The 26,789-nt window shown below is 38.1% G+C and overlaps 1 protein-coding gene across 1 annotated transcript in view; it reads right to left on the bottom strand.

Annotated features, from left to right (window-relative positions):
• The window catches only part of TENM3 (teneurin transmembrane protein 3), a 388,381-nt gene that overhangs the window by 58,554 nt on the left and 303,038 nt on the right, over positions 1 to 26,789 (bottom strand). The window contains exons 9-13 of the mRNA XM_050895382.1: positions 26,237 to 26,338; positions 25,883 to 26,077; positions 24,341 to 24,541; positions 21,188 to 21,373; positions 4,314 to 4,460 (exon numbers count right to left, since the gene is read on the bottom strand). Coding sequence (XP_050751339.1) covers positions 4,314 to 4,460; positions 21,188 to 21,373; positions 24,341 to 24,541; positions 25,883 to 26,077; positions 26,237 to 26,338 — 831 coding nt within the window. The remainder of the gene's footprint in view (positions 1 to 4,313; positions 4,461 to 21,187; positions 21,374 to 24,340; positions 24,542 to 25,882; positions 26,078 to 26,236; positions 26,339 to 26,789) is intronic.

The following is a 26,789-nucleotide window of genomic DNA, read 5'->3' on the forward strand; positions in this document are numbered from 1 at the left end:
GGAATGACTACATTATTGTTTTCTTCCTCAAAAGCTGAAGTCTAGCTGTAAAAATCTTGACTAATGTTACTTTTCCCCGTGTTGCAAAATGCAGAGAATTGCAATGGAGCATGGTCTGGTGATAAGATTGCTTATTTGGAGAGACTAATAAAACCCCCAAAACATTAAACTAGAGGAGTTAAGACAGAGGATTCCCACACTTATGGATGTCTAAAAAATAAGATGTATCAGTGGGCGTGTTTGCTTTTGAATGGAATTTCAAGGGTATGTATAAAACTGCTGGAGGGAAGAAAAATAGGGGGACAAAATAAGTCCTGGGCACAAGTTCTGCCAGTGTCAAAGGGAGATCATGGCCAAGGACCTACATAAATGACATTTTTGGTAAATAAGCTGATTATATATTTAGGCAACAAAAGATCTCCATGAAGTGAAATTCAGTGTCTACATAGGAAGAATATAGTTTTGGAGCTACGATGCTGGCCATCCCACCAGGACAGTTTCGGTGACTGTGGCACACTAAGGCAAGAGGCTGGAAAGGACAGAAAACTGTATTAACGAACCTCAGTTATCCTCACATAGCTCAATTTTATAACAGGCTGTAATGAATGGACCCAATTATAGACACCAAAAATGACTGTCTGTAGGACCAGCTGGTTGGAAAAGCCACAAAAGCAGAAACAGCCCTTGATTTATTCCTGAGCAGTGCACAGGGACCTTGTTCAATGTTACTATTGCAGTATCTCTATAAGCATACCTATAGTGTACTCAAATTCAACATTCCTGTTGGAGCGAAGAAGCCTAAAATATAAAGTGGTGGGCTCTAAATGAGCTGTCACTCCAGAAAGAAATCCTGGAGTCACTGTGGAGAAGTGCTATGGATATATCAATCCAGCACTCCCCAGCAACCATAGATGCAAACAAAAAGCTGAAGAATAATGGAAAGTGTTGGAGCACAAACCAGAGAACATGAGCGTGCCACTGTATCAGTCCTAATTCAAGTACAAACTTCCTGAAATTTCCTGAGCTTGGTTTATCTTTGTACTTAGTAACCCTTCTGACATTCAAAACATTCTGTGGCAGTAATTTCCTACTTTAATTAGCAGCCTGCTAGTACACCAAAGAAAACAAAAGTTCACATTTGTCCTATTATATTCTTTTGCTAAGCATTTGCTATTAGCCACTATCAGAGAAGAGGCCCTGGTTTAGGTAACCTTTAGGCTGAATTTGTACTACCCTGTGACAATGCTTATCAGGAGCAGGCTATCCTAGCCTATGCAAGTAATTACAAAAATACAGTAGTGCTAAGTACACTTTGCTTTATTACAGAATTTATTTTAATTTTAGTAATAAAAGAATATTAATAATCCCTTAAATCCTGCTGGTGGAAACCTGTAACTACTCTTAATAACTGGATAGGAGCTAATAAAAAGCAAACTTAACAAAGGAATCTGTTCAATAAAGAACTACCTAAACTAAACAGTAAACAGCTTATTCTTCCTACAGTGATGACAAAACACGGCCCACTTTGTGAAGTATAATAGTGACATATTTTTCCCCAAGTAAAGAAGTTAAGGCTTATTCCACCCACAGACGACTCTGATTTCCCCTCTCCCCACAAAGTCATTATGAGTTTAATTCAGCCTAAGGTCTGCTTGTTGCATACACATTCCTTGTGGGTTGCTAAAATGTAAAGAAAATTCTGTATTTTATTATGCAACTCAAACACATGGAAAAATAAACAGTGATCCTTAAAGAGAAAGAAAATGGTCTGCAAGACTCTCAGAAATCAGTGTTAAAAGGAAGATGAGTAATAATCATCCCATCATATGTCAACAGTATCTAGAAGGGAAAATGATCAAGTACGCCTTGGTGTCATTAGCATTTCCTATGGAGAATATTCCCATTGAGGTCCTTGGGATGCTCATGTTGACAAAATTTGAACAAACAGTTCCCAGAAAGAGCTAAGAATCAAAGGAACAGCAGACACTGTTATTAATGAATTATACTCATATTAATACATGAAATATATTTTATCCAGTGTAGGATGAAACATAAACATTAAGCACAGCATATCAATTAGCTAACAACCAAGATAACTTTAATTATATAACCACTGAGCCTAGTGTGATGTAAATCACACTACCTGCAGTCACAGTATAAATTCAGCATAAGTGCTCAGGTAACCTAATCTCCCACAATAAACAAATACAGCAGAGGCATCCTTGTGCCATTCCCTGGAGCTGTCTGGAATTTGAATGGCTTGCTCGAGAGATTAGTGGGCTGATTGCACGTACTCTTGGAAAGGGAAGAAACACTGCTTCTCCTTCCAGGTGGGTTTCTGGCAAAGACGACTTTCTTTTCCCAGTTTTGCTTGGTTTGCTTCCAGTTTTTAATTTAATTTGTTGTATTTTAACCCTTTTACTCAGCCACTAGTCAAAGACTGAAGTGAATATGCTCTGTACTGAAGCATATAAATTAAAATAAGGTCCACTGAAAGAGAAATGCCAGTGATAAATAGCATTATATAGGTCAATCATGGCAAAACAACTGTTTGGACAATCCCTTCCTCATACATAGCTGCATAATGTCTGTAAAAGAACTAATGAAAAAAATTGAGAGGAAAAAAGCAACAAAATACCAGCATTAGACTTTTTTTTTTCCCCAACATTGTTCTTTCTTCTTGAACTTTAAGTCATCCTGTTAGATCCTTCTGCTCCACTTCCTCGTTCCTCTTCCCCTTTTCCTCACAAACAGCTATTACTGTTTTCAGTCTGAAGGAGCATCTTCTTTTCCCTTGTTCCATTTACGTGCATTCCTGTTCACCTTGCTCCTCTTCCTCCCACCGCTCCGTTATCTACTCTTGACTCTCCCTCTGATATTACGTCCTTCTATTAACTTCAACGTTTACTGAATCTGTTTTAGTCTATCACTGGGCTTTCAACTTTTTCTCCTTTTTTTTCCCCTACACGATCTATTTTTTTCCTCGTAGTTGTTTATGCTCTAACCTAGTTTCTCCTCCTCCTTGCTTTTTCTCTTTTCATGCTTGCGGGTTTCTCTTTTTTCCTTATGTTCATAATCCCCCGGCCCACCTGAACTTAAATTCCCCAAAGAGCACATTTCTGCATGGAAATGCTATGGCTAATCGTTCCTCTTGCTCCCTTCCTACATGCAGAAATTCAGGTTCACACTAGCTCAGATTGCGTATCCCAGATTGTGTCAGGTTCTTTAGGCCCCTAAATGTGCAAAACTGACTCAAAATACACAATATGTAATGGAGAAGGATGACATATCAAATGACGTGTAAAGCAATAAACAGCAGCACTGTTTTAACCGTGTTATTTATTTTCCTCACGAAGTAAATGCTGCTGTTATTTATAGTTTGTGATGTCTAAGATCCCAACTGCAGTCAGGATATGAGAGCAAACAGCCAGCCAGCAATGGCAAAGGCATATGCAGTCTAAAGCTGAAAAACAAAGTCACAGATGACTTTATTATTATCCAGAGGCCTTAATGGAGTTTCTTATCTCTGCTCTGAATCTGAAGATGTTAAACAGAAAGAGTTGATGAGAGAAGGGGAAGAAAGACAGACAATAAAAGCATTATGCTGATCTAATATTTGACTGCATTCACATTTAATCTTGTTTTTGTGTGGGTTTTTTGTGTGATTCTGGAGTCGTGCCAAAGTCACAGCCCCTCTACCTTCCCTACCCTACAACGATGATTGCAGATTGATTCCTTAAGTCAACAGTCCTGCCTGCATCTCGCTGCAGATTGTTACCTGCCACCTGAATGACAGACTGAGGAAAAGCAAGCCAAAAAAAAAGACTTCTGGGGGCATCCTGTCAGTTATCTGAGCGTTCACAGGCTACGGAGGGATAAGATCTCTGTAGACTGGGCAACCAATTGTTTCCAGCAATAGTATCATAGGTCAAAATGTAAACTCCCCGTTCAGCCTTTTCTCTTGGGATAATTTCCTTGTGAGGTCACTGAAAATCTGAACTCCTTTTTTTCCCCCTCCACTACAGTTCACTGAGTTGAGACCACGTTTTATTCCACTATAAAAGAACACTGCAGGGAAACTAAGGTGACACCCATCGTTTTCTAAGTACATATCTCTCCCGTCATAAGCAGCTTGTAAGGCTTTGCTGATACGCCATATAAAAGCACTGAATACTGCAGCGTATTCTTACAGGCATCAGAGCTAGTAAAATACGTGTATGGTTCTCATGGCAGTTTTTAATCACCTGACTGTAAAATCTCCGTTCCTCAACACGTTCTCCCCAGCGTTAAAAGACCCAGTTGGTATATCTTACCTCCTTCGTTGTCCTTACTGTCAGTGCAGAGAGTTTCCATCGCTACGTCACAGCCCGCTCCCCTCCACCCTGGCTGGCAGACGCAGTGCCAGCCGTTTTGGTCCAGCGTGCACCTCCCATTGCTGTTGCACAAGCCAGGGCAGCCCTCTGTTGAAACAGACAAAGAGGAAAAATCACAAGTGATTTAAATATTGCAATTATATAAAAAGAAAAAAAAATACAAACAAGGGACACTTACTGGGAACAGGCCTTAAGAACAGCACAAATACTGTAATTGCACATGGAGTGGAACAGCAACATTACCTGGGGAACGTAATTCTTAACAAAGTGGCATCTTTGATTGGCCTGACACTTGAGACACCACTTACCTGTACAGGCAGGAAATAAATGCACCAATCCTCTAAATACCTGCAGGCCAGACAAAATTAAGTTTGTTTTTTAATTTTTTTTTTTGGCAAAGTAACAAGAGATGAGTGCATAGTGCAAACACAGCTGTGTAAAATGATACATTTTTCTGTGCTCATAGAATAGATCATTATTTGCTCTATGCAGTATTGGTTACTTACTGGCACAAATGTTTAAGCTCCCTGTTACTATGAACAAATCCCTCCAAATTCTTAAGCAGGAAAATAGGTAAGATTTGAGGCACATAATAAAAGAGAACGTTAACTTTATCTGGTCTCAGAGTTGCCGTATATTCATGTGAAATTACAGTGCGTTAAATAATTGCACAAAGTATAGGCCAGTTTTAATGACTATACTTTATGCCAAAAATACATTCCTTTTCACAGAATAAGCAAAGCCCAGGAAATAGTGAAGCAGCTTAGCATCTATTCTAACAAACATTAGGATTCAGGCTGCATACGGATGGGACAGGACCAACAGGATTTCCAACTAAATGTAATAGCTGTGCGTATTTGATTACTTAGGACGGACAAAATGAAATACCATAAGGACCACAATAAAACATTGATAGACTGAACAAAAACACGGTAGTGACGTGCTTCAAGACAGATAGCAGAGAGTGATTTTTTGTGACAATCTCCCTAAGGCTTTTGTGCTGTTACCTTTATATCCTATCTTGTCTGCTTTTATGGCCAAGGAGGGAAAATTTGGGAAACAATTAAAATAATTTAATATATCCAAAATCGATAATTGTTTTCAGTCTAACATTGCATTAAAAAAAACAGTATCTGTCACTTCCTAGTGATGAAATCTGGCATGCAGCCAACATGATCTATATGAGGATGACAACACTATAAATATGTAGATTTTGGTGTTCCTTATCTGTGACTATGATAAGACACTGACGGAAGCAAGTACAGATATGGCACTAAGTATCTTATGAGAAGGTGGCTACAAAGAAGATTTTTTTGGACACAACAATTTTCTGTTAACTTTTATCTAAAAAATCCTAAGTAACTGGCTAAACGCTTCTTCATTTTGTAGAACTACTACCTTTGTGAACTAATCTACTGACCCATTTTGGTTTAGCTTAGTTGAGCTTAGAACAGTCTTTCAGAAGTAATAGTCTATTTTTTTCTTCTAAAGACTTTTGAATTTACTGACTTTCAACCACGTAGCTCCAAATTACAAACATTCCCAGAAAAAAAAGTTATAAAGGGTACTTAACTCTTGTCAAATTACTCTTAGAAGGCAGAGAATCAGGAAAACCTCTTGTGAGGAAGGATGGTGATGCTACAGTTATGGATATTGTGCCATCATGCCAGGCTGAGATTAGTCTTTCTATTCTTATTCTTTCAGACTGTAGCTGCTAACAGTATTTGTTGATGTACTGAGAGCTATTTTATTCTTAATCTTTCTTCTGTTTAATTTATGGAAGACTTACATATTTAATTGCAATACTGACAGAGCGTTTTAGGAGTCAACTGGGTACACTCAAGACTTATTGTGTGAAAGCCTGGATACTGCTATGAATATTGCCATATTCTAATGAAAAAAACACAAATAAGGAATAGAGAAAGATACTCAGGGAAAGAGGGGTAGGAATATTTTAAACATTTTTCTAAATCAATTTTTCACCATAACTGAAGATACAAGAATCTTTGCTGTTTCATGTTAGGCTTTTGCATCCTTGAACCTTTTAATTGAAAATGTTGCATAGAGTATACAAGCTTTTTCTAGCTTCATACAAAATACAAGTAATAATTTCCTATAGAGTTTCTACATTCAGATAAACAAAAGCTTAAAAGCCTGGGGTATTCTATTGATCTGTCTATATATAAACACACACATATCTATAATTAATCTGTTCTTTAGAACTAATGACACTTGTTCTGTGACAAGAGTATCGCTTTGCTTTGTTTCCTAAATATTTACAGTTTTGTAGGTAGAGGTCCAACAACAAAACTCACAAAGAAAAAGCACCAAACAGCAAATGAACACTATCTTCAGTTTTTGGTTCAAACAAAATCTAATACATGTATACAGTTTGTGTATAAATGTATAATTACTGATAAAATGTTATTATATAACATAAGCAAGATTTCATTTTTAATTTGAGATGAGTTGAAAGTCATGAGAGTTAAATCTATAATCCATGGAATGTATGTAAGAGAAGATTCTTTTGCCCAGACTAGTACATTTGTAACTATATATTCATATAAAAAAAGTACATGTAGGTATAGGCATGTCATCAAAGAGCAAATATACAGTACCTTTCACTATCTTATCCAAATAGTGAGCTTGAGAATTAAAAAGAAAAAAAAAACAGACAGACATTTCAGAAGTGTCACAGAAAACAAGAATTGTTCAGAATTCACATGCAAATCAAGCAGGTGCACCTGACATGAGAGGTCTTACATTACAAAATGAAAATGTATTTCAGAGCTTTTAAAAATGCAAGAAATTCTCTTTTCAGCAAACATTGTCATGATTCAATGAAACTATTTTAGAAAGGAGGCCTGCAGAAGAAAGAGATACCTTTCTGAGACTACGTTTTCCTTCTGACTTCTCTTCACATGCTTTGATTTTTACGTGTAACAAAAATATAATCAAAGCTAGTAAAAAAATTCAATTTTCAACACAACGTAAGAGAAATTACTTAGCTTATGAGCTTTAAAACACTGACCATACTGGAAGATCTTTGATTTGCAGGTCACTTATGACTCTGACAGCATAACCAGTACACTATCTTAATTCTGATTGGATTAACAGGATTTTTAGGAGGAATACTTTTCTTCTGCTTCAATTCAGCCACAGTTATTCTTCCGAGCACACACACCAACTATGTAAAATAAGTTAGGTTGTATATATGGGGTGGAAGAGGGCGTAGTGGGGTTAGTAGTGTGGTGATCCACTTCATTTGGAAAAATGGGTGAAAATTAAACTTAGGCTTTAGATGTGTAAAAATAAATAACATGGTATATCCAAGATTAGCACGACTTTTTTTTCCACAAGTTATGACACTTAAAATTTCACAAAAAAATTGAGGAGGCAGACGGATGAATGACAGACAGAGCACAAGATGGATTTAAAGCAGCAGGCCCTACTTTTAATACATGAAGCACAGCAGAGATGGGTTATATGTTCCCTCCTTACTTTCAGGAAACAGACATCAACTGCAGTTGTGTTAAAGCGGTTAATGTCATATAGCAAAACCACATCGGACAGGTCCATCGCAGCTACCAAACCCAGCCGCCTGCACACAGGTGACAGGATATTACAGACCATTGCAGTGGGGACACGCCAAGCTGAGTCAACAACGTTGGATTCAATCCTCTGTTTTTGCTGTGGACAAGGTCTCTCAACAGAGCCCTCGTGGGCTCTCTTACTTTCAAAATCTGACCTTTTCTAAATCCCTGCTAGATGATGGCCCCTCTCTGGCAAGTACTCTGTCACTTGCTATTATCCCTCAACTTTGTGTATTGGATAAGAAAGGCATTTCCAACCATGGCCTTTCCTCCAGTTTGGATGAATGGGAAAAAACTCTTCCCAAGTCCCAGGAGGGAGGTGATGAGATATGTAGTCTCACAGAAGCCACAGTCACTGCTACGACTAAAGAGGTGGAAACTTTCTAGTCCCTCTCTCTCGAAGAAAGTGTCAGGTGTCCACTGCACAGTTGTTTTTTTTCTATAATGGTAAAGTTAAAGGGAGACAAAGTAAGGAGATGAAAACATCAATTACAGAACATTTAGAACAGCAGCAACAAACTAAGTAGCTTTTCACATTAACCACAAACAAAAAGAAAAGTGATACAGCTGCATTTCAGGGTGGATCAAATTATTCTCTTACTCATCCAATATAATTCCCCTTGCTCCTACACAGCTGCTCTTAGAACATGGTGTAGTATGCGTGGAGGAAAAATCAAGCTTTATTTCATAAAATGGAAGCAATTAGGTCTGTCTGGGGAATGCATCTGTCCACCAGTGAAACATTAAATGCCTCTACAAATGTAGGGATAGGTAACAAAACAGAACATAAAAAAACCTCCTAGGCAACTGAAAATAGTCCCTGCAATCCCAGGCCCCCACATGCTATTTCCTTTCAGAAATCCAATCTACATTTAAAAAAAAACTGATTAGGAAAATGCTCTTTAAGATTTCTTGTATCCAGTAGTCTTATAAGAAGTCAGTTCCAGCCCATAAAACTATAATGCTTGGAAAACAAGTTCTACCTTCCAGCATCCTTTTATTCATGGTCAGTTGACATTAAGGACAACGTTAGAAACTATTTTGGTTAACATGCAGCATCCTAGAAGAATCAAAAAGCAGAAAACAAGTGACCAAAAATAGTATAACTTTGCAGTGAAGTTTAACGAGCCATAGTGTCCTCCTTATCTTCATGGCACTGCAACTGAAACAGGAATGAACCCAGCGCTGTGTGGAAGTACAAAATACAAGCCTTTTTGCCTCTGTACAGAGAATTCTAGGTGGGATTTGGAGCACTTCAGTAGGATGGAGCATCTCAGCAGGTGCTCCTTGGCAAGATATTCACACATCTGGCACATGCGGGTTACGTTAAGTCCTTAAAAAGTCTAATTTTAGACCAGACAATATACCTACAAGGGTTTTCCTGCAGGGTTTAAGACTGTGAAATGTAAAATCTTGCTGTTATTTCCAGGAGTAGAGGGACTTCATATAGCTCCAAATGGAATGAAGAAAAAAATGAAGATATAAAATCTGTACATTTTCTAGCACAGTCAAAACCCAAAAAGATGTAGGTGGCATTCAAAATTCATACAACATAAAATATAAATGATGTTATCAATGTGTGTGGATATTTATACAAATATGTGGCAGATAAATGTATTTTACAAAGAACTGGTAACAGTCAGGCAAATTCACATTTAACACAGCATATTTCATAACCAGCGAGAACCCTAACATTTTTTTTTTTAATTTAATGTCTCCCATTAGTTTCCTATCAGAGATGTAAGTCAGTGTCTTCCTTAGATTATTCATATGCTACTTCCTCCAGGTATGACAGAATAGCCACAGAATAAAAGTACATATTAAATCCATTTATCCCACTCAGCTCTTGTTTAAATCAGCATGAGTCACATACCCATTGATTTGATGTTCCTTAATTGGTACTTATAACACTGCTTTATTCTGATTATTCTGTTATAAAGGACAACAGTGCTAGGCTTCTAAATACTGTATAGCAAATTTATATTTCTATTAGTTTACATTATTATCCTCCACCAGACATCTTCACCCATCATAATCTCTGTAACCTGCACACTAGACTACAACATGCCACATATTTTTTGTAGCTTATATATAGTCCCATTACAGTGTCAACTCAGCAGCTCCACAAGTCATGAGTTACTTTGCTGTAAGAGCAGAATTTGACCTCATAGCACCACCAGGCGTGAAGCAAAAATACAAAAGAATGTGACTAAAGCCATGTCGATTGAGGTCTGCCTAATTTAAAAACTACTTTTAAGGTTTTTTGCTTCCTATACCTTGAAAGTGTGAGCCAAACCCTTGCCTCCTCTCCACTATCAGCTTTCTCCCTTCCTTACTGTGTTACACCCTCTCCCTCTAAAAGAAAACAGAAAGGAGAAATTAGAAAGAGAGAAGACAGCCAAAGGGGGGAAGAAAAAAAAAAAAAGATGATGAAAAAATAATTTCAGTATGCAGCAACAATGAAGAACGCTGTTCTGCTCCTCTCCGAGCAAGCTCTGCTTTGTTTACTCTCCTCATCTCCCGCAATTCAGTACAGCAATCCCCATTCACTGGCGAATGATTGCATACATATCTCTGCCGCTAACACAAACGTCATGCTCTCAGACACGGATCTTCTACAGGAAGATGTGAACAACATAACTTGCATCAGTCATGTTTACACTTCTACATAACCTTGCACGAAATGTCATATAAAGAGATAACAGGTAAAAATGCCATCTTAATTTCTTGGTAGAAAAACTGACTGTAAGCAAACTATGGTATGTTGATAGCATACTGTTTCCCTTAAGCTTTCTATACATTTATCTATTTGTTTAGAGTTAGAAAGTTTTAATATCTCCACTTAATGTTTTCATTAATTTTTAGTATTTGTACAAAACTTTGTTTACAATCCATATGACAAAAAAACCCCAAACCAACAACCACATTACAAGACTATCATGAGAGTGGCCAAGTCAAACACTGAAATTTAGGCAATGCCGGGTTTATGGCTACCTGTGCAATTTTTATACCCTACTTCCTTCGTCAACGTACAGAGCTGACAGTCCTCATTCAGCATTCATTCTCTCATGAACAACGAACGGCTCATGCCCTAGTAGCAGGCACACCATGCTAACCTACACAAAGAAGTAACTGTTTTCTTATAGACTTTTATATCATCTTCCTCCCTAAGTCAAAATTATTTATTATAGTATCTTCACACTACTGGTGCGAACAGAGAATGTGTTCTTATCTCATTTTACCAGTTAGTAACTAAGGCATAGAAAGATTAAAGTGAGAAGTCTCCATCCACTTGGCTGCAAACACCTATGATGTGATTTTCCAGAATGCTTAGAATTATACAGGATTTCATACACAAACCAGCATTTCAGCAATTCACACACAAGCAAGTCAGGTCCCCAGAAAATGAATAACAGTCAGAGGACACTCCTTTAAAGTTTGCTTTTGTGAACGACTAACGTAAAATACGTGATAGAAGCAAGGGTGGAATCCAGTTCTTCAAACTCATTCTTAACGAGATCACCCCGGGCACCAGTCTCTGGCACAAATGAAGCGGAGTTTTTGCATGTGACAGCCCCACACAGCCTTGCAATGTTCTTAAATCAGGTCCGTCAGGTGCAGAGGGAAGAGTAGTTAAAGATATTGTATTTTTTTATTACAATGACATGTATATGCTATAATTAATATATGTTATATCTTCTGTTATATGATATAATGATATAATGAACACACAAAAGTGTTCTCTTGTGGCTTCCTAACTTTATGTTCTTGATGTTGCAACTTCACTAAAGTTCTTTTAACATGTTTTTTGGGCATTTGAAAGTTCTCAAGTGCTATGCACACAAAGTAAACTGGAAAAAAGGATGGGAAAAAAAAAGACTCCATTCTGTGGCATTACATTTTTTTCATGGTGAGCAACAGGGAAGCTTAGATGAACCACCTACGCTTCTGCCATTTGTGCTAACAAAGTGTTATGAACATTATTTCTTACTCCCTGTGCAGCCAAGCAGTAGCAGGGGATGAAGCACACACTTTATCAGTGGTTTCACAGACACTTGCCAACAGAAGAGAAACTGAGAGCTTCATTACAAGCTTTAGGGAGAATGCAGTTTGTATAAACAGGTTTTTGTGCTTCTTTTGGGGGAACTAGTACAAAACTCAGAGTTGACAGCTCTGGTCTGACCCCTCTAACCTATTCAAGACTCAGTCTGTGGTGGTTTACTTCTCCTGACCTGGCTACCAGATCCCCCTTAAGTTCCTCTCATTTCTACCCAGCCACAGTTTAACTATCCTGACAATTAAAATATCTTTTGACCGTAAAAAACCAAATGTCCCTTGTGATATTTAAACCCAGTATTTCTTATCCCACCCACAGCAGACTTAGGGAATAGTGTATTGATTCCTTTAAGCAACTGCTTTTACTCTCAAAGAGTGACTAAAAAAAGCCATGCATCCATATGCAATTTCTGAGGAGCTCCATGCCTCTACCAGAAAACTTAAAGGAGTTCAGAATTCATAAAATTTTAAAGCCACTGTTCTAGCCTGTCTTCAGAGCGGTTCACTCATGTCAAATTCATCATCCACTACAGCCTTTTCTGAGTCTCTTCAGCCTGGTGAGCTGCTTCCTAACTTGAATCTGTGCAGCTGATTATTCTTACTTAAGCACAGAACCCAGCACTTGTTGAATTGCAGCTTATTTTTCTGCATAGCCTGTGCTATTTGTTAAAATAATTTTAAATTCTTGTCCTGTCTTCCGAAGTGCTTGGGGGCAGTGGGCTTTGGTATCATTTGCAAATGTAATTCTCTCTATTCATCACTGAACAGTACTAAAGCACATGTTCTTCCACTGTAAGCAGCTCATGGTCGTCATCCTTTCTGAGTTTATAAGAACCTTGTCTTAGACATACCATATGTTCAGAGCATTGCTGCCAATAGAGGAGGATTACAAACACTCTTGCCTTTTGATACTTTTTTACTCCTGAATTCCCATCTTGCCCTTCTTGTAAAGGAGAACACATGGATGGAATAATAGTTTCAGGCAGTTTTCTTTGTTTTCCTCCCTACATAGGCCAAAACATAGTCCTCACCCTGAAATCATACCTTCTTCATCATTTCTGCACTCTTCTCCAATGTCTACATAGACCTGCAGCAGAGATACCTGCTGCATACGTTTCTGCAGAGAGACCTGAATTCACTGCCATTTATCCCTTGCCAAACCCACAACCATTCTTTGGAGCAACCATTTATGGGTTTTTATGTACAAAGGCACATAAGCCCACTACTCTTCAGATTTTTTGTTCTGGAGTCCATCCCAATTTTACTATAAAGTAAGATTTCTCATCATTGTTACTGGAAAGCCACATGTATCTTAGAATAAAAGGTTCAGTTGCTTTTAAGGATATAGTAGACACAGGAAGTTTGGGACCGCTGATAAGTGCGTGAGCAGTGTTGTTTCCTGTTTAACATCTATTTAGCTGGAAGAGGATGTAGAAGAAAGGGTATATACCATTAAAGATTTAAAACTGTCCCACATGTACAGGCTGAAAAAGTTCCAATACCTACTTGAGACCTCTGACAAACTTGCAAAGACCTGCCTCAGATGCAGGTAAAACCTGACACTTACATTAAGAACTGCATAAAAGATAAATTTGGCTTGAAAACGTATTAGGGGATGGAATGGGACGGGAAGCATTATTGTTTCCATCTTTCTTCCTGACTGGAAGTACTTTCAGAATGTGTCTGACCGGCATGCAACTATACAAAGTACAAAAGCACTTACTTTCTGGCCACTTCAGCTCAAGTAAGCCTTGCAACATGCTTTAAAATTCTTCACATCTCAGAGGATTCTGCTGCTTTCTGAAAATGTGCCTAAATTGAACTTCACATGTGGTCCTCATTTAAATGCAAATCAACCAATTAGCAATTTAAAATATGCTAACAGGTAATTTGTATTTGAGATACTTGGTCTTGAAATGTGTTAAGGCCTGACCAATAATTCACTTTTTTTCACAGCTTCAGACATGCATGCGCTATCTGAAATTTACCTGCTAATTGAATATTTTTATAGTTACCAAATATACAAATATTTTACATATTCAAGGCTTGGCCTGGCAAATTAATAACGTACCCTTCAGGCACAGGAAAGATCAAAACCATGTTTGTTCTAAATTTCATGAAATCTTGTTAAACTGTGGTTATCAGTCCTCTGGGTGCCAAGAAAGTAATCTTCTTTTTTTCATGTAGTTTTTGCATTGAGGGTATAGGTATAAATATTGTCGTGAAATCCCAACTCCAATGTAGTCAGGTGTTTTCAAAGTAGGATTTCACTCACAATATTGTCGTGAACTAATTGATATTTGATATAATTAGCTTTGAATCTTTGGTTGATTTTATCTGAGAACAAACTGTTTGAATGTCAAAGGTCATACCTTCATTCAGATACAATCTTACTTTTAAGATGAAATTTGTACTGAGGTATAATTCCATGAACTCAAAACTAAGCAAAAACATAAATTTAGGGATTTTGATAATTACAGAATATATTCATACAGCAGTAATTATTCTAATTTGAAGGACAAAAATTTCCTTCTGATCAAAATTCTAAAAATCTCAAAAGAATCTTAAAATTTATGAAGAATTCTTGGCATGAATGCATTAAGGTACATTAAATACCTGACACATTAAAACACTATGAAATATGAACATTCTCAGTAATTTAAACTTCAGAGAAAAGTAAATCATGCTTGGCAACTTAGCATCAGTACTAAAATGACGGTGGTCATCATAATACTGGTTATCCATGCTGGTCTCCCCCTAACCTGCAAATGTGGAGAAGATCAAACAAGCCCTCAAATTGGTCCATGACTGACTTTGTCAAGCCCATACTTCAAAAATATATAGTGTAATGATATATAGCCATATCAAGTTTTCTATAAGCACTTCCTTTAATTAACAGGAGGAACACATTTGTCTTGACTTGCTCTCTGATCTTATAAAGAGATAAAGTGTCATTTCCCTGTAGTCATATTTGAAATCTGTAATACAAGGAGCCCTAAGCTAAACACGTGTTGAAGAGAGCAGGTGCAGACCACGTAACTTAGTGGAGGAGATTACTTCTTAGCATTCTTCAACACTAGCAGTACTTCTGAGCTTCGACTGCTCATGGTCACACAGAAAACCAGCACACAAATGCCTTCATGTTTGTCCCTAGTCAGAAAACCCCTTTAATTAGTCACCAGGACAGAGTCTGTACTAACGGAAACACACTTATAGGAGTGTGCTCTAGATGTTATTTTTTTCATAATTCTGAATACCTAAACTAGATGAGTTTCCTGTTTTTACCGCTAAAATAGCTGAAACAAGAAATTTCTTGCTGAAGAAAATTTATTTTTGGTTTGATTGGTTTGAATGTCATGTTAGTGTCTTTCCATGCAAAGAACAAGGTTAAAGTAAGTACTTTGCTGTCCCTTGTTATTTTTTTCTCAACTAAACTTTAGGGGAAATTCTTAGAAGATAAACCAATTAGATCCCAATTCTCACTGGAATATAAACATATTACAAGCTGTACACTTCTACAGTGGACCACCACTGGATGTGAATTTCAGTTCTGTGTACCAGGGAAAGTAGCCTCATGCAGCACTCAAAAGTAGCATGAAAGTACCACGATGCTAACTTCAGCCCTCCTGAGAGATTAATATGAATGCTTAATGACATTAATCCACATTTAGATCACTTATGTTTAATGGCATACTTTCCATGCATACATATATAAATATTAATTTTGGACTGAAAGATAATCGTTCAACACGATAACAATTAAACAGCTGTAACCTGTCTCATGTGTTAAGTAACGGAGCTGCAGGCAAGCTCCATAAACAGATGGTCTTACCCACCCATGCTTAATGTTAAAGACTTTTTAAAAAAGAGGTGTTGACAAATCTAAACAAGAAGGCATAGTTTTAATGCAAATTGGCCAATTTGCAATTTAGATTACTCTAAAACTAATTTGGTCTATAGAAAAAATTAAGCTGCATTGTAAAACTGAGATGTTACACAGCACATGGATATAGCAGATTCCCCACCAACATAATTATTTACTAATTTCATTCAGCTAACAGAGTTTAATGGAAAAGCAGCTGGAAAAGTATTCATATTTATGGGCTTCCTATGACAGTTACTTAATTTACTCATAGTACAAGCCAGTTATATCACAAAAAATAATAGACTTTCTGAAATAATATCTGTTCCAATCTCACAAAACAACTACTCAGACAGGAGAGGGTCACTGAACTCATTGCAATCCAGGACAGAAAAGAAACAAAAACATATTTTAGCACAACTGTGTTATGAAAACTTAATTACAGAGCAAATTTTCATCCAGGCTATCACCTGGGCACCAGCTGTGCATGTGCGGTCTTGTATCGCATTGAGATGCAGGTTGAGCTTCACAAAATAATATATGGATGTTCACCTCAGACCCATGAATGTCACTCCCAGACCAAATAAACCATTGACAGGTGATTTTCCATAGCTTTGCAGTAAACTGTTGATTTAACCTGTTCTCACGGGGATACAGGAAATGGTAAAACATTACAATTCTCAGGAGGAAAAAGACAGTAGAGCAATTTAGATGCCTTAAATTGTTCAGTATTTGAAACATACATTGCCAGTGTTTAGTTCAAACCTGTAAGATGCTAAACAATAGCAATAAATCTTGAGTTTTGTTAATTCTTACTAGATTCATTTCATCACAACACTGAGCATGTAGTTATCTGCTGAACATCTTTGATATAAATCTTTGGAAGTATGTGTTCAGAGCAAAGGCAATGACTCACAAGGGTGGCCCACATCAGGTGCGGTATTGAAGTTGGAGCTACTCTGTGCCAGAGATGCAAAATGGAACAGTGGATATCAGCAACACACATCAGGTTTACCGCATTAGTCAGAACAATCTTGCCCACCTTACTATACACATTGCTTCAAAAAAAGAAAAAAAACCTGCTTTATTTAGTCTATTCTGTTCTTTCTCCCAAACCAAAAGTATATAAAATACAGATGTGTATGATTTCCCAATTCCAATCTTGTGATCCTCAGCCTTAGGGAATGCTGATGCTTAACCCAGGTAAGCAGATGTCCAAATTTTTTCTGAACAAAAAAAGCAAACCTTTGCAATCACCTACGATTTTGCTTCCCAATGTCCTGAAGTACTGAAATAAAAACAAAAAAACGGTCTCTGGAAGTTCAGATCAATTAGAATTTCCTTTGGCCAAACTCCCTTTTGAATATCTTGAAGTATACATAAAAATCAGCATAACTCAAGAAACAATCTAGGGTTTAATAGATATTAAGAGAGGAATAAAACTAAGGACTACCTTGCTTTAATTAAGGAGATACATTTATTTTTTCCTTCTTTCTACCCTTTAACACATGTCAACTAACAATACAAACAGTGGGCTAACTGAAAATGAGACTGGACAGATAGTCAGCATTTAGAAATACATAAAAATCGTTAGTTGAGGTGCAAAACATTTTTACTATTTTAAATGGCATTCATGCTTCACAAAAATACCATAATCTCTTTGATCAAAAGAGTTATGGATTTAGATGATTCAGTACCCATTCCAGCTAGCGCCTCTGTGATTAATGCATACATATCTACCCCATCTTGTGCATCCAGCTAGAGATCTGGTGGGCTATTCCTTTCCCAAAAAGTGAATAAAGTGCATTACCCTTAAAATTCACAACTTCTTTGGAATATTCCTTTCCCAAAGAAGTTGTAAATTTAGGCTGCTGCACTTCATGTGACTTCCAGCTAATAGCTGCAACAAACAAATATATCTGCATTTCTAAAATACTTCACACTACTGCAGCTAAATGGTTAATGACTTTTAGAAATAAGGATGCAATTGTTTATTTTTAGACATATAAAGGGAGAGTGGGAGTCGTTCATACGCATAACACAAATTACGTAAATATTCTGCTACCAAGTTGAGAGTTGTAAGTAGCATAAAATGCCTGGGTTACAAAAGGAGGGCGACAATAAAAAACTGGTTCGCACAGAGAAACATTCTGATGTCCCTCATGTTTTGAAATTTATTGCTCAGAAAGAGCTACGACCTACTCTAGGGCAGGTGAGAGAAAGGCAATTTGACTCTTCATCTGCCAAGCTGAAGAGGCAGCAATTTTTACTCCACTAAGCAGAAATACTCTTGGAAATGAGCAATAAAATGACCTGGTTTCTCCTGGGCTCCTGAAGAAAACAACGTTAAGAAAAATAAATATAACAGCAGGCTAGAGCCTGTACCTCATTACTTGTCTTGGAGGCTGTAAGGGCAATATAAACAAATCTAACTATCTTTACAGCAGCAGCCACAAAGTAAACACCCATTTAAAGAATAAACAGGTGGGAAGACAGACCTGCTTGCGCAGTGCTGAGGAAAAACTTGTTTGTGCTTAATATGTTGGAAAAATTGTTCAAGAGCAGTTCATCCGTGTATAACTACAACCCTTGAAATGCTGCCAAGGTCAGCGAGACCAACAGCAGAGCAATCTGCTGAGTAATTGCTCGTTGGCAAGTTAAAGCGGTCAAGGGAAAGGCTTTATCCTACTTCTAAAGATTTACTTTATTTTATTGTTCAGAAAGCAGTTCTCTCCCCACCTCTCTACTCTCTTTGTCAGCATGTTTTCTGGAAGCTCCTCAAAAATGTTAACCCTACCGATTCTCCCGGGATTCTGTAGATGCACCTTGGTTCTCTCTCCCTCAAGTGTCTGAGCAATCTCATTAGTAAACAACAAAAAAAATCGATTGCGATTTCTGCAAAAAGTAATTCACAAATCAATCTTACTACTTCACACCTGATTCCCTTCTACAAAATAAAACCTTGCCTCATCTTCCTGGTGCAATGACGTGGGTATCAGTTAATACAGCTGTAACAGGCCCTCACTTTCCCTGCCCTCAAAGCTCACACCACTGTTTCCCGTGACCACCAAGCGCAGCACCACCACCACCCTGCCTCTCAGTCAGGGCTCTAAGCTACCCGGGAACACAGCTTGGGTTTTACTATTTTCTAGATGCTCATGCCCCAGTGATGGCTTAGCTGTGCTAACACATTCGGAGTTACAGCCCTTCCAAAACATCCACAAAAGTTAAAATTCTCCAGCCCCTTTTTAGCTTGTGGCAAAAGCAAATCATGCTATATTCACATCCATCAGCTCTTACTGTCCTATCCTGTTGCTCTGGCTACATCACCTCTTTTAACTGACTCTCCTCCATCTCTCCAAACATAAAACTATGGGTTTTCTTTACTTCTTGGAATTCTTTTGGACTATTGGGTTATCCATGATTTCCCCATCACTCAATCTTACTCTTGCCTTTGTCTGACCTGTGGCTACCTCTTTTGTTGTCTATTCAGTCCGCCTCTAAGTGCTCAGCCATGATGCTTCTCACACCTGGGAGATGTGCCCCATAAATACCTGCAGAGCCACGTTGTTATTCCTGTCACAGCCTTTGCTGAGCTTTGTGCAATGCTCCCCACACACCTAAGTACAAGCTAGTCATCTCTTACAGTTAGACCCTTGCCATTTCCTTTGTCTGTACTTCCTACCTGTTGTCACGCAACAGTTTCTCTGTGTGGTTATGCTGAGACAAAAATTGTTTGGATAGGACCCTCCTCCTCTGTTACAGACCTGCAGCGTCTTGCACAAAGGGGGATTAGTGTGGAACGGAATTTGTTGGCACTACAGCTATACAAATTCAATATAAAAATGATAAACGTTTTGGCAACTCCTCCTCCTCCTCCACTTTTTCTTAGTCCCCTTATTTACATGCGTAATTTCTCATGCTAGCTCACTGTCAAGGCCTGTGCAGTGGAGAGGGATATCCCGCTGTATATGGGACATACGGACTGTAAATAACTGAGTAAGAAAAACTCCGCTGATAAAGACACAGTAATTTCCAAAGGTTTCCAGGTGCTAGAACTAACTTGATTACAGGAACATAGAAGCTGTAGTAAGGATAGCTTCTTCTCAATCAGCTGTATTAAATTGCTGTTACATTACTTACATGTAAGAAATTTGATATAATTCTAAAATAGAGCATTATGTTGATGAGATAATTTTGGGCAGCTAGATCACATTTATTACAAGGTGGAAGTGACATTTTTGTGTAGGCAAGTCACTTTTTAGACCTTCTCCATAAAAGAAAAAAAAAAGAAAAACAATAGGAAGCGTCATTTCTGAAAGATATAAAGCTATCACATAAAAATAGAAAAGCACAAATCAAATAATACTTTAAACACTTAATAAATCAATTAACACTTAAATAAATCAATAAACACTTTAAAATAAAAGTAACCTCCTGTGCTGGTTTTGGCTGGGATAGAGTTAATTTTCTTCACAGTAGCTAGTATGGGGCTATGTTTTGGATTTGTGCTGGAAACAGTGTTGATAACGCAGGGATGTTCTAGTTTTTGCTGAGCAGCGCTTACACAGAGTCAAGGCCTTTGCTGCTTCTCACCCCACCCCACCAGCGAGTAGGCTGGGGGTGCACAAGAAGCTGGGAGGGGACACAGCCGGGACAGCTGACCCCAACTGACCAAAGGGGTATTCCAGACCATATGATGTCATGCTCAGCATATAAAGCTGGGGGAAGGAGGAGGAAGGGGGGGACGTTCGGAGTGATGGTGTTTGTCTTCCCAAGTCACCGTTACACATGATGGAGCCCTGCTTTCCTGGAGATGGCTGAACACCTGCCTGCTGATGGGAAGTGGTGAATGAACTCCTTGTTTTGCTTTGCTTGTGCGTGCGGCTTTTGCTTTACCTATTAAACTGTCTTTATCTCAACCCATGAGTTTTCTCACTTTTACTCTTCTGATTCTCTCCCCCATCCCACTGGGGGGGAGTGAGTGAGCAGCTGTGTGGTGCTTAGTTGCCAGCTGGGTTTAAACCATGACACATCCCCCTCAGGAAAAGGCAGTTAAAGGAAAAAGATTGAAAAGGAAATTCTTCCACCTCCTTTTCATGGCAAACTAGGTATGAAGAACTGATGAGCCATTATATGACCACTTCCTTTCTTAAAATATCAACTCTTTTACACAGACTGACACGTGCAAATATTCTGTTTGAAGAAACAAGCTTCAAAGTAATACACTTATTCAGGCGCGGCCAGCAGCGCCAGCTGTTTGAATTTTGCAGCGAAGACAGGGTAAAGCATAGCCAGCCTACCAATGGTACAGTGCTCTCCATTCCATCCCTGGCTACATTCACACTTCCCGTCTTTACAGGTGCCATGCTCTGCGCAGCGGGGATGGCAGGCTCTCTGGTTGCAGGCTGCGCCCGTCCAGCCTTCCTCACAGCGACACGTGCCACCCATGCACACACCGTGCGTGCCACAGTCCACCGAACAGATTTCTGGATTCGAGAGGAGAGAGGGGGAGAAAAGGAGGCAGAGAGTACACATGGGAGAGAGAGGGTATGCATTAATTAGCAGCACTACATTTTAATTCAACATGTGAAGAATAAGAAAGGTAAAATCTTTGAAAATTAAAGCAAAGGAATTTACTGTGAAAGGCATTTTCAGGTAGGACCCAACAGAAATACAGAGTACGGAGTTTTATCTCTATGCTAATGCTCACTTAGTTATTCAGCAGACTTAGTGGTCCTTAAGTGTCCATAGCTCTTCTGTTAGTTCTGAGTAATTTTCAGTCATATTTTTTATGATCACATATGTCTTAAGAGTAACCTTTTGTATGTTAGATTATATGGCACCTAGACCTACTAGAACTTACAGTGTACTCCTAGTGACTAAATGTAACATATACCTAGGTCATTGTGTGTTGTGAGTGAAAATCTAGTATTAATGAAAGTTCATTTTAACAAGGTTTCCTCTCCCTACCCAGCTCCCTGTTTTCTTTCAAAGTACAAATGTGCCATTTCTGACACATTTTTTCATTATAAAGAATCAGCCTTAGTGAGACAAATTAGTACTATGCTGACATACTGACACATCTGTTAAAGATGATTCTCTTTTACTTTCAGTAAATTTGTAGCAGTGACAGCTATGAACAGTCTGGTTTAAATAATAGATTGTTAAAAAAAATAAATCAACATACAGCAATTTAACTTGTCATTTACATATAGTAACAGGATCTTGTAACTGATAGAATAATTGAAAAATACGTTAACAGCCAAAGGTAGTCAGAGGCCAAACAACGCATGTTAAGTCTCAGCTAATATAAGATGATAATTTAGACTGCCAGATTTTGCATTTACAGTTTTGGTTCATTTAGTCAGACTCCAGCAAACTTTACTTCTGCTAAGCAGACAACAGAAAAACAAGAGGAGATACAATATAGCCTGAGGGACCTCTTTAGTTCCTTGGCATACAGCTGGCTGTAACCACGTACTGGTTCACAGAACTACTGTATTTAGTTTTTGTTTTCTTGTAAAAGACAACAAACAGTTTAGTAATAAAAGACTGAAATTATTTTCAACAGCAAAAGAAAGAACCATTCACTGCAAGAAAGGTTTCCAGTTTCCCACTCAACAGTGTTTTTCTTCCCCCATAGAATATAATCTGCTGTCTCAAAGTGCTGTGGAACATTAAACACTGTATCAAGGAGCTGTGACATTTCCCATAAGACACAGCCCAAAACCTTTATGGAGAAAGACAGCTGTAGTTTCCCCCTCCCTTTTTTTTTTTCCTATACAGCATTTTATATCCACTTTGAATTAAATTTTTGATTAAGAGATGCAAGATGGTTTGATTAACTTTAGAGTCACAAAACGTCAACGCAGCTCCAAGAAAGAAAGGTTTATTTCTCTTCAATCTAATCAATTTTTCATTAGGGTGAAGGTGTTTATCAGCTTTTAGCACACTAGCTTTGAGCAAGGTGCGTCAATCTTTGTAATGAATTTATTAATTAGAGTTAATTTAATTGAAGTGGAATTGAAGGGCTAATTAACGGACAAACTGCTGATGAAGATAGAGGAAAGCTCTGCTGATTTCAAACCTATAAACCCCTCTGATGGAAATAACTCGTTCTTTTTTTCTTCTAGCAGCTTAACAAAATGTTTATGGGTAAGATTTACTTTTTTAGTGTACCACTCTGAAGGTCATTTTGCATGACTTCAGCAAATAGTCTGTGTGTATTTTTACGAAGCTCTTTTGTGAGTTTGACACTTTTGAAATATTTGAGAAGATCAGAAATATTTTATTTTATTTTAATGACAAATCTTTCCTTGAAACATAAATAAAAAATGAAGCATAACTGAATCATCAAAAATAGTGTTGAGGACACTGCGTCAAGAAATAGGGGATCCATGTTTTGCCTGAGAACTAGAAAGGTTCTCTCACAAATAGCCATTTTTAATGTTAGAAATGTTCAGAGAATAATTTTTTCTTCTAAACAAATTTAACAGAAGATAACATTTTCTCCTCTCTGTCACTTTTTCTTGAATGTTTGGAACTCTGTCCTATCACTCTCGTATGCATAAACCATTATGGAGTATCACAGAGCCTGGTCAGAAAGTACATTTGTTTTAAAAAGATGGTTCCTCATGAAAAAGTTATATTTATTCATAAGCTGGCATAAACCCAGCTAGCCCATGTGTTCAGTTTTCATTAACAAAATCATCTGAGTTGTTAGATGAACTGTTTTAGACAAATACATGTCTCACAGTTAGACATGATTTCTCTTTTGATATGTGGCTACCAAACAATATTCTAAAAACTCGTATTTGTCAAAAGGCTGCTGTCATACTTTATAAATATTTAGATTCTACTCTCTGTGATAGTACCTCCAGTAATTTTCTCCTTTTGTTTCTAAGTTCAGACTATGGTTTTAATAAGCTCAGTTTCAGACTTCAAGAAATCCCTCTGCTGCTTTTCACTCCTACCAACTCTGGCAGCCTGCGTCCTTCCTCGAAAGCTGTTTAGGATTCATTCTTGCATTCCCTTTGCCTTCAAACTTGAACGCTGTCTGTTTTTCAAGAAAAATACCTCCAACTAGCTAGAGAGATTTTTAAAATGTGACTGTCTCTCGTTTCACTAGTGTAGTTTTAAGTTTCTAAATAGATATATTAGGTCAGACGATACTTAGATCCATGTATCGTACAAAGAACATTCTGTACTTGAATATAAAGTACCTGAAGTTACCAGGTGAAGGCAGCTAAAAGATACCAACAAGTACACCAATTTTCAAATACTTCAAATCCATCAATTATTTTGAACCTTTGAATCAATTCACAGTTCATGCTGAAGTCAACTCAAAGACTTCCATCAGCTCATCAGGTCAGGTCCTAACACAATAATGTCATTAAAATGCTGCTATTCAAGATGTCATAATTTTACAAAATGCGAGTGCTTTTAACCCTTACCATTGGAGCAATCTGGACCTGTCCAGTTGGGGTCGCAGGTGCAGGTACCACTCTCTTGAAGGTAGGTGCCATGGCCAGAGCACTGGTCAGAGCACATTGTTTTCAGGATTTCACAGTTGTTGCCACCCCAGCCTGGGTTGCAGTGGCACTCGCCGTGGATGCACACGCCGTGGCTGGAGCAGGCTGGGTCCAAGCAATCCGCTGTGGCAAAATGAGAAAGGTCAGCTTAAACTTGTCATTCCTAACAACAGGAATCAACCCCTAGATGCTCACGGCACTTTTGGGCTTAATCCACATTTTAAGACCTTGTGAAAGAGGCAGCATTGCACTCATCTTAAAAGTAAACATTAGTAGGTTGAAGCTGAGAAGTTCACCGTTGTTTCACTGCAATGAGTGAGGAAAAGATAGAGCGGACCAAGGTATCTTGGTGCCAGCCTCTCTTCTCTGGCTACAAGGTCGATCACTCTTCATCATCACTGATTGCATAGCAGCAATTTTCTTTCCAAAAACACCTCGCTCCCACATCACCTTCTGGTATTGTGAAATTTGTGTGTGCACATAACTGACATCAAGATTTACAGGCTACCACTGAGTTAATTGAAGAACCTTTCAAGGTTTGCTAATTTTTCTGAATTACAACAAGATTGGCTTTGGGTCTTGGAAAACTGATCTCTGTTCTGCCTAACCACAGTGTAACAAGTGCTGGATTCCCTGCAGCACTCAGTATCAACTGACACAATCCACCGCAACAGAGTTTTGACAGCTGTATAGGACCCTCAACTTGTTTCAGAAACAAATGAGTTGCATACTGTCTATCTGTCTTAATTCACTTTAATGTGCTTTAGATGACGAGATTTAATTTAGCAATTTGACTCAATAAAATGTTACACTTGTAGGGTCAATGGTCTGAAAATTTAATTCCAGAGACTTAATTGCATTACTTTGTACGTGGAGATCAATAAAATCAATTTGATTGAGGAAGAAAATGGCGCTTTTTACTCCCTAAAAAAATAGAATGGAAAATGAACTGCATTTTGCAGCACACCAGAACGAATATTATTATGCACATCTCTGGAATACAAAAATGATGCATCATTTTTCACTCTGATGCATTTGAATCAGCACTTTCCACAATGTGGTTGGTGGAAAAGATCACTAACAAATGCAATACATTAATGATTTATTCTATACTGTGAAAATTCAGTAAATCTTCCTGTATTCCAACATCTATTTTTTGTGTGCTTTCTTCTTAGCTGATCTCAGCCAGAAAAAATAAATAAAAATACACTGGTAAGCAAAAAGGTATCACACATTATTAAGAATTTTCCCACTGATTACTTGAGAATACATAAAGTATAATAATTCTGTAGAATTCAGTGGTACTAGTGATTCCCAAACTTGATTTTAGTATTCTAAAATGATTTTTGAAGAAACACCATTAGTGAGGATGATCTAGATCTAGCAAAATCGATAGAGCTGGATGTGCCAGCTGGAAACCTGACCAACAACAGCAGGTGCTGGGGTAAATATTTACTCATTTACCTTCCTCACAGTTTTCTCCTTTGTATCCAGAGTTGCAGGCACAAGAGCCCATGATGCAAATGCCCCGGCCCCCACACTGGGGATCGATGCACTGAGTTGTAGGCACATCACACTCGGTGCCCTTCCAGCCGCTGTAACACAGGCAGCGTCCTTTGGAGTACTGCCCATTGCCACTACACAGCACCGGGCAGGCTGCTGTGAAATAAAACATGGCAGAAAAATTAAAACCAAGTTCTTCACCAAAGCTTTATAAAGAAGAACATCGAAGCATCAAGTCACATGCCAGTTGCTTTCCTGATGTATTTGTCTTCATGCTTGCTTAACTGACTTGAGAAAAGCACTGGGTTGATTTACCTCTCGAACAATCGGGGCCCAGAAACCCAGGAAAACAATGGCAGGATCCAGAAACACATTCACCATTACCATGGCAATTTCGGGGGCATTCCACCACAGACTCTAAAGGGAAAAAAAGGAGGATAATTCACAGATGCCCACCGCATGAAGTACCTATCATTTGAACCACTACTAACTGACAGCATGCTCTCACTGCGAGAGAAGTGTTTATGTTTGGTTTGTTTGAAGAGCACGAATAGCTGTGATTTTCTATTGCCGATGCCTCTAGTATCTTAGGACACTACATTCCAACAAAAAGGCTCAAATTATAATGGTAAAACCATATGAGCTCCATACTTAAAATCCAGCCCTATGCCATTTAACTAATACTTCAAAACAGTGTCCTCCTTTCAAGCACTGTATTACAAGAAGGTACACTCCTTATGCCTTAGACCAAGTAATTAAAATAGATATTCTGCATTTTGTTCTGAGCAGCAAAAGAAACACTATGAATGGAAAACCTGTGAAAAAAAGTCAGATCATTTAACTATGAAAACTTATCTCTGTATTCCTA

This window comes from Gymnogyps californianus, chromosome 4 (assembly GCF_018139145.2).
Source record: "Gymnogyps californianus isolate 813 chromosome 4, ASM1813914v2, whole genome shotgun sequence".
Classification (NCBI taxonomy): domain Eukaryota; kingdom Metazoa; phylum Chordata; class Aves; order Accipitriformes; family Cathartidae; genus Gymnogyps; species Gymnogyps californianus.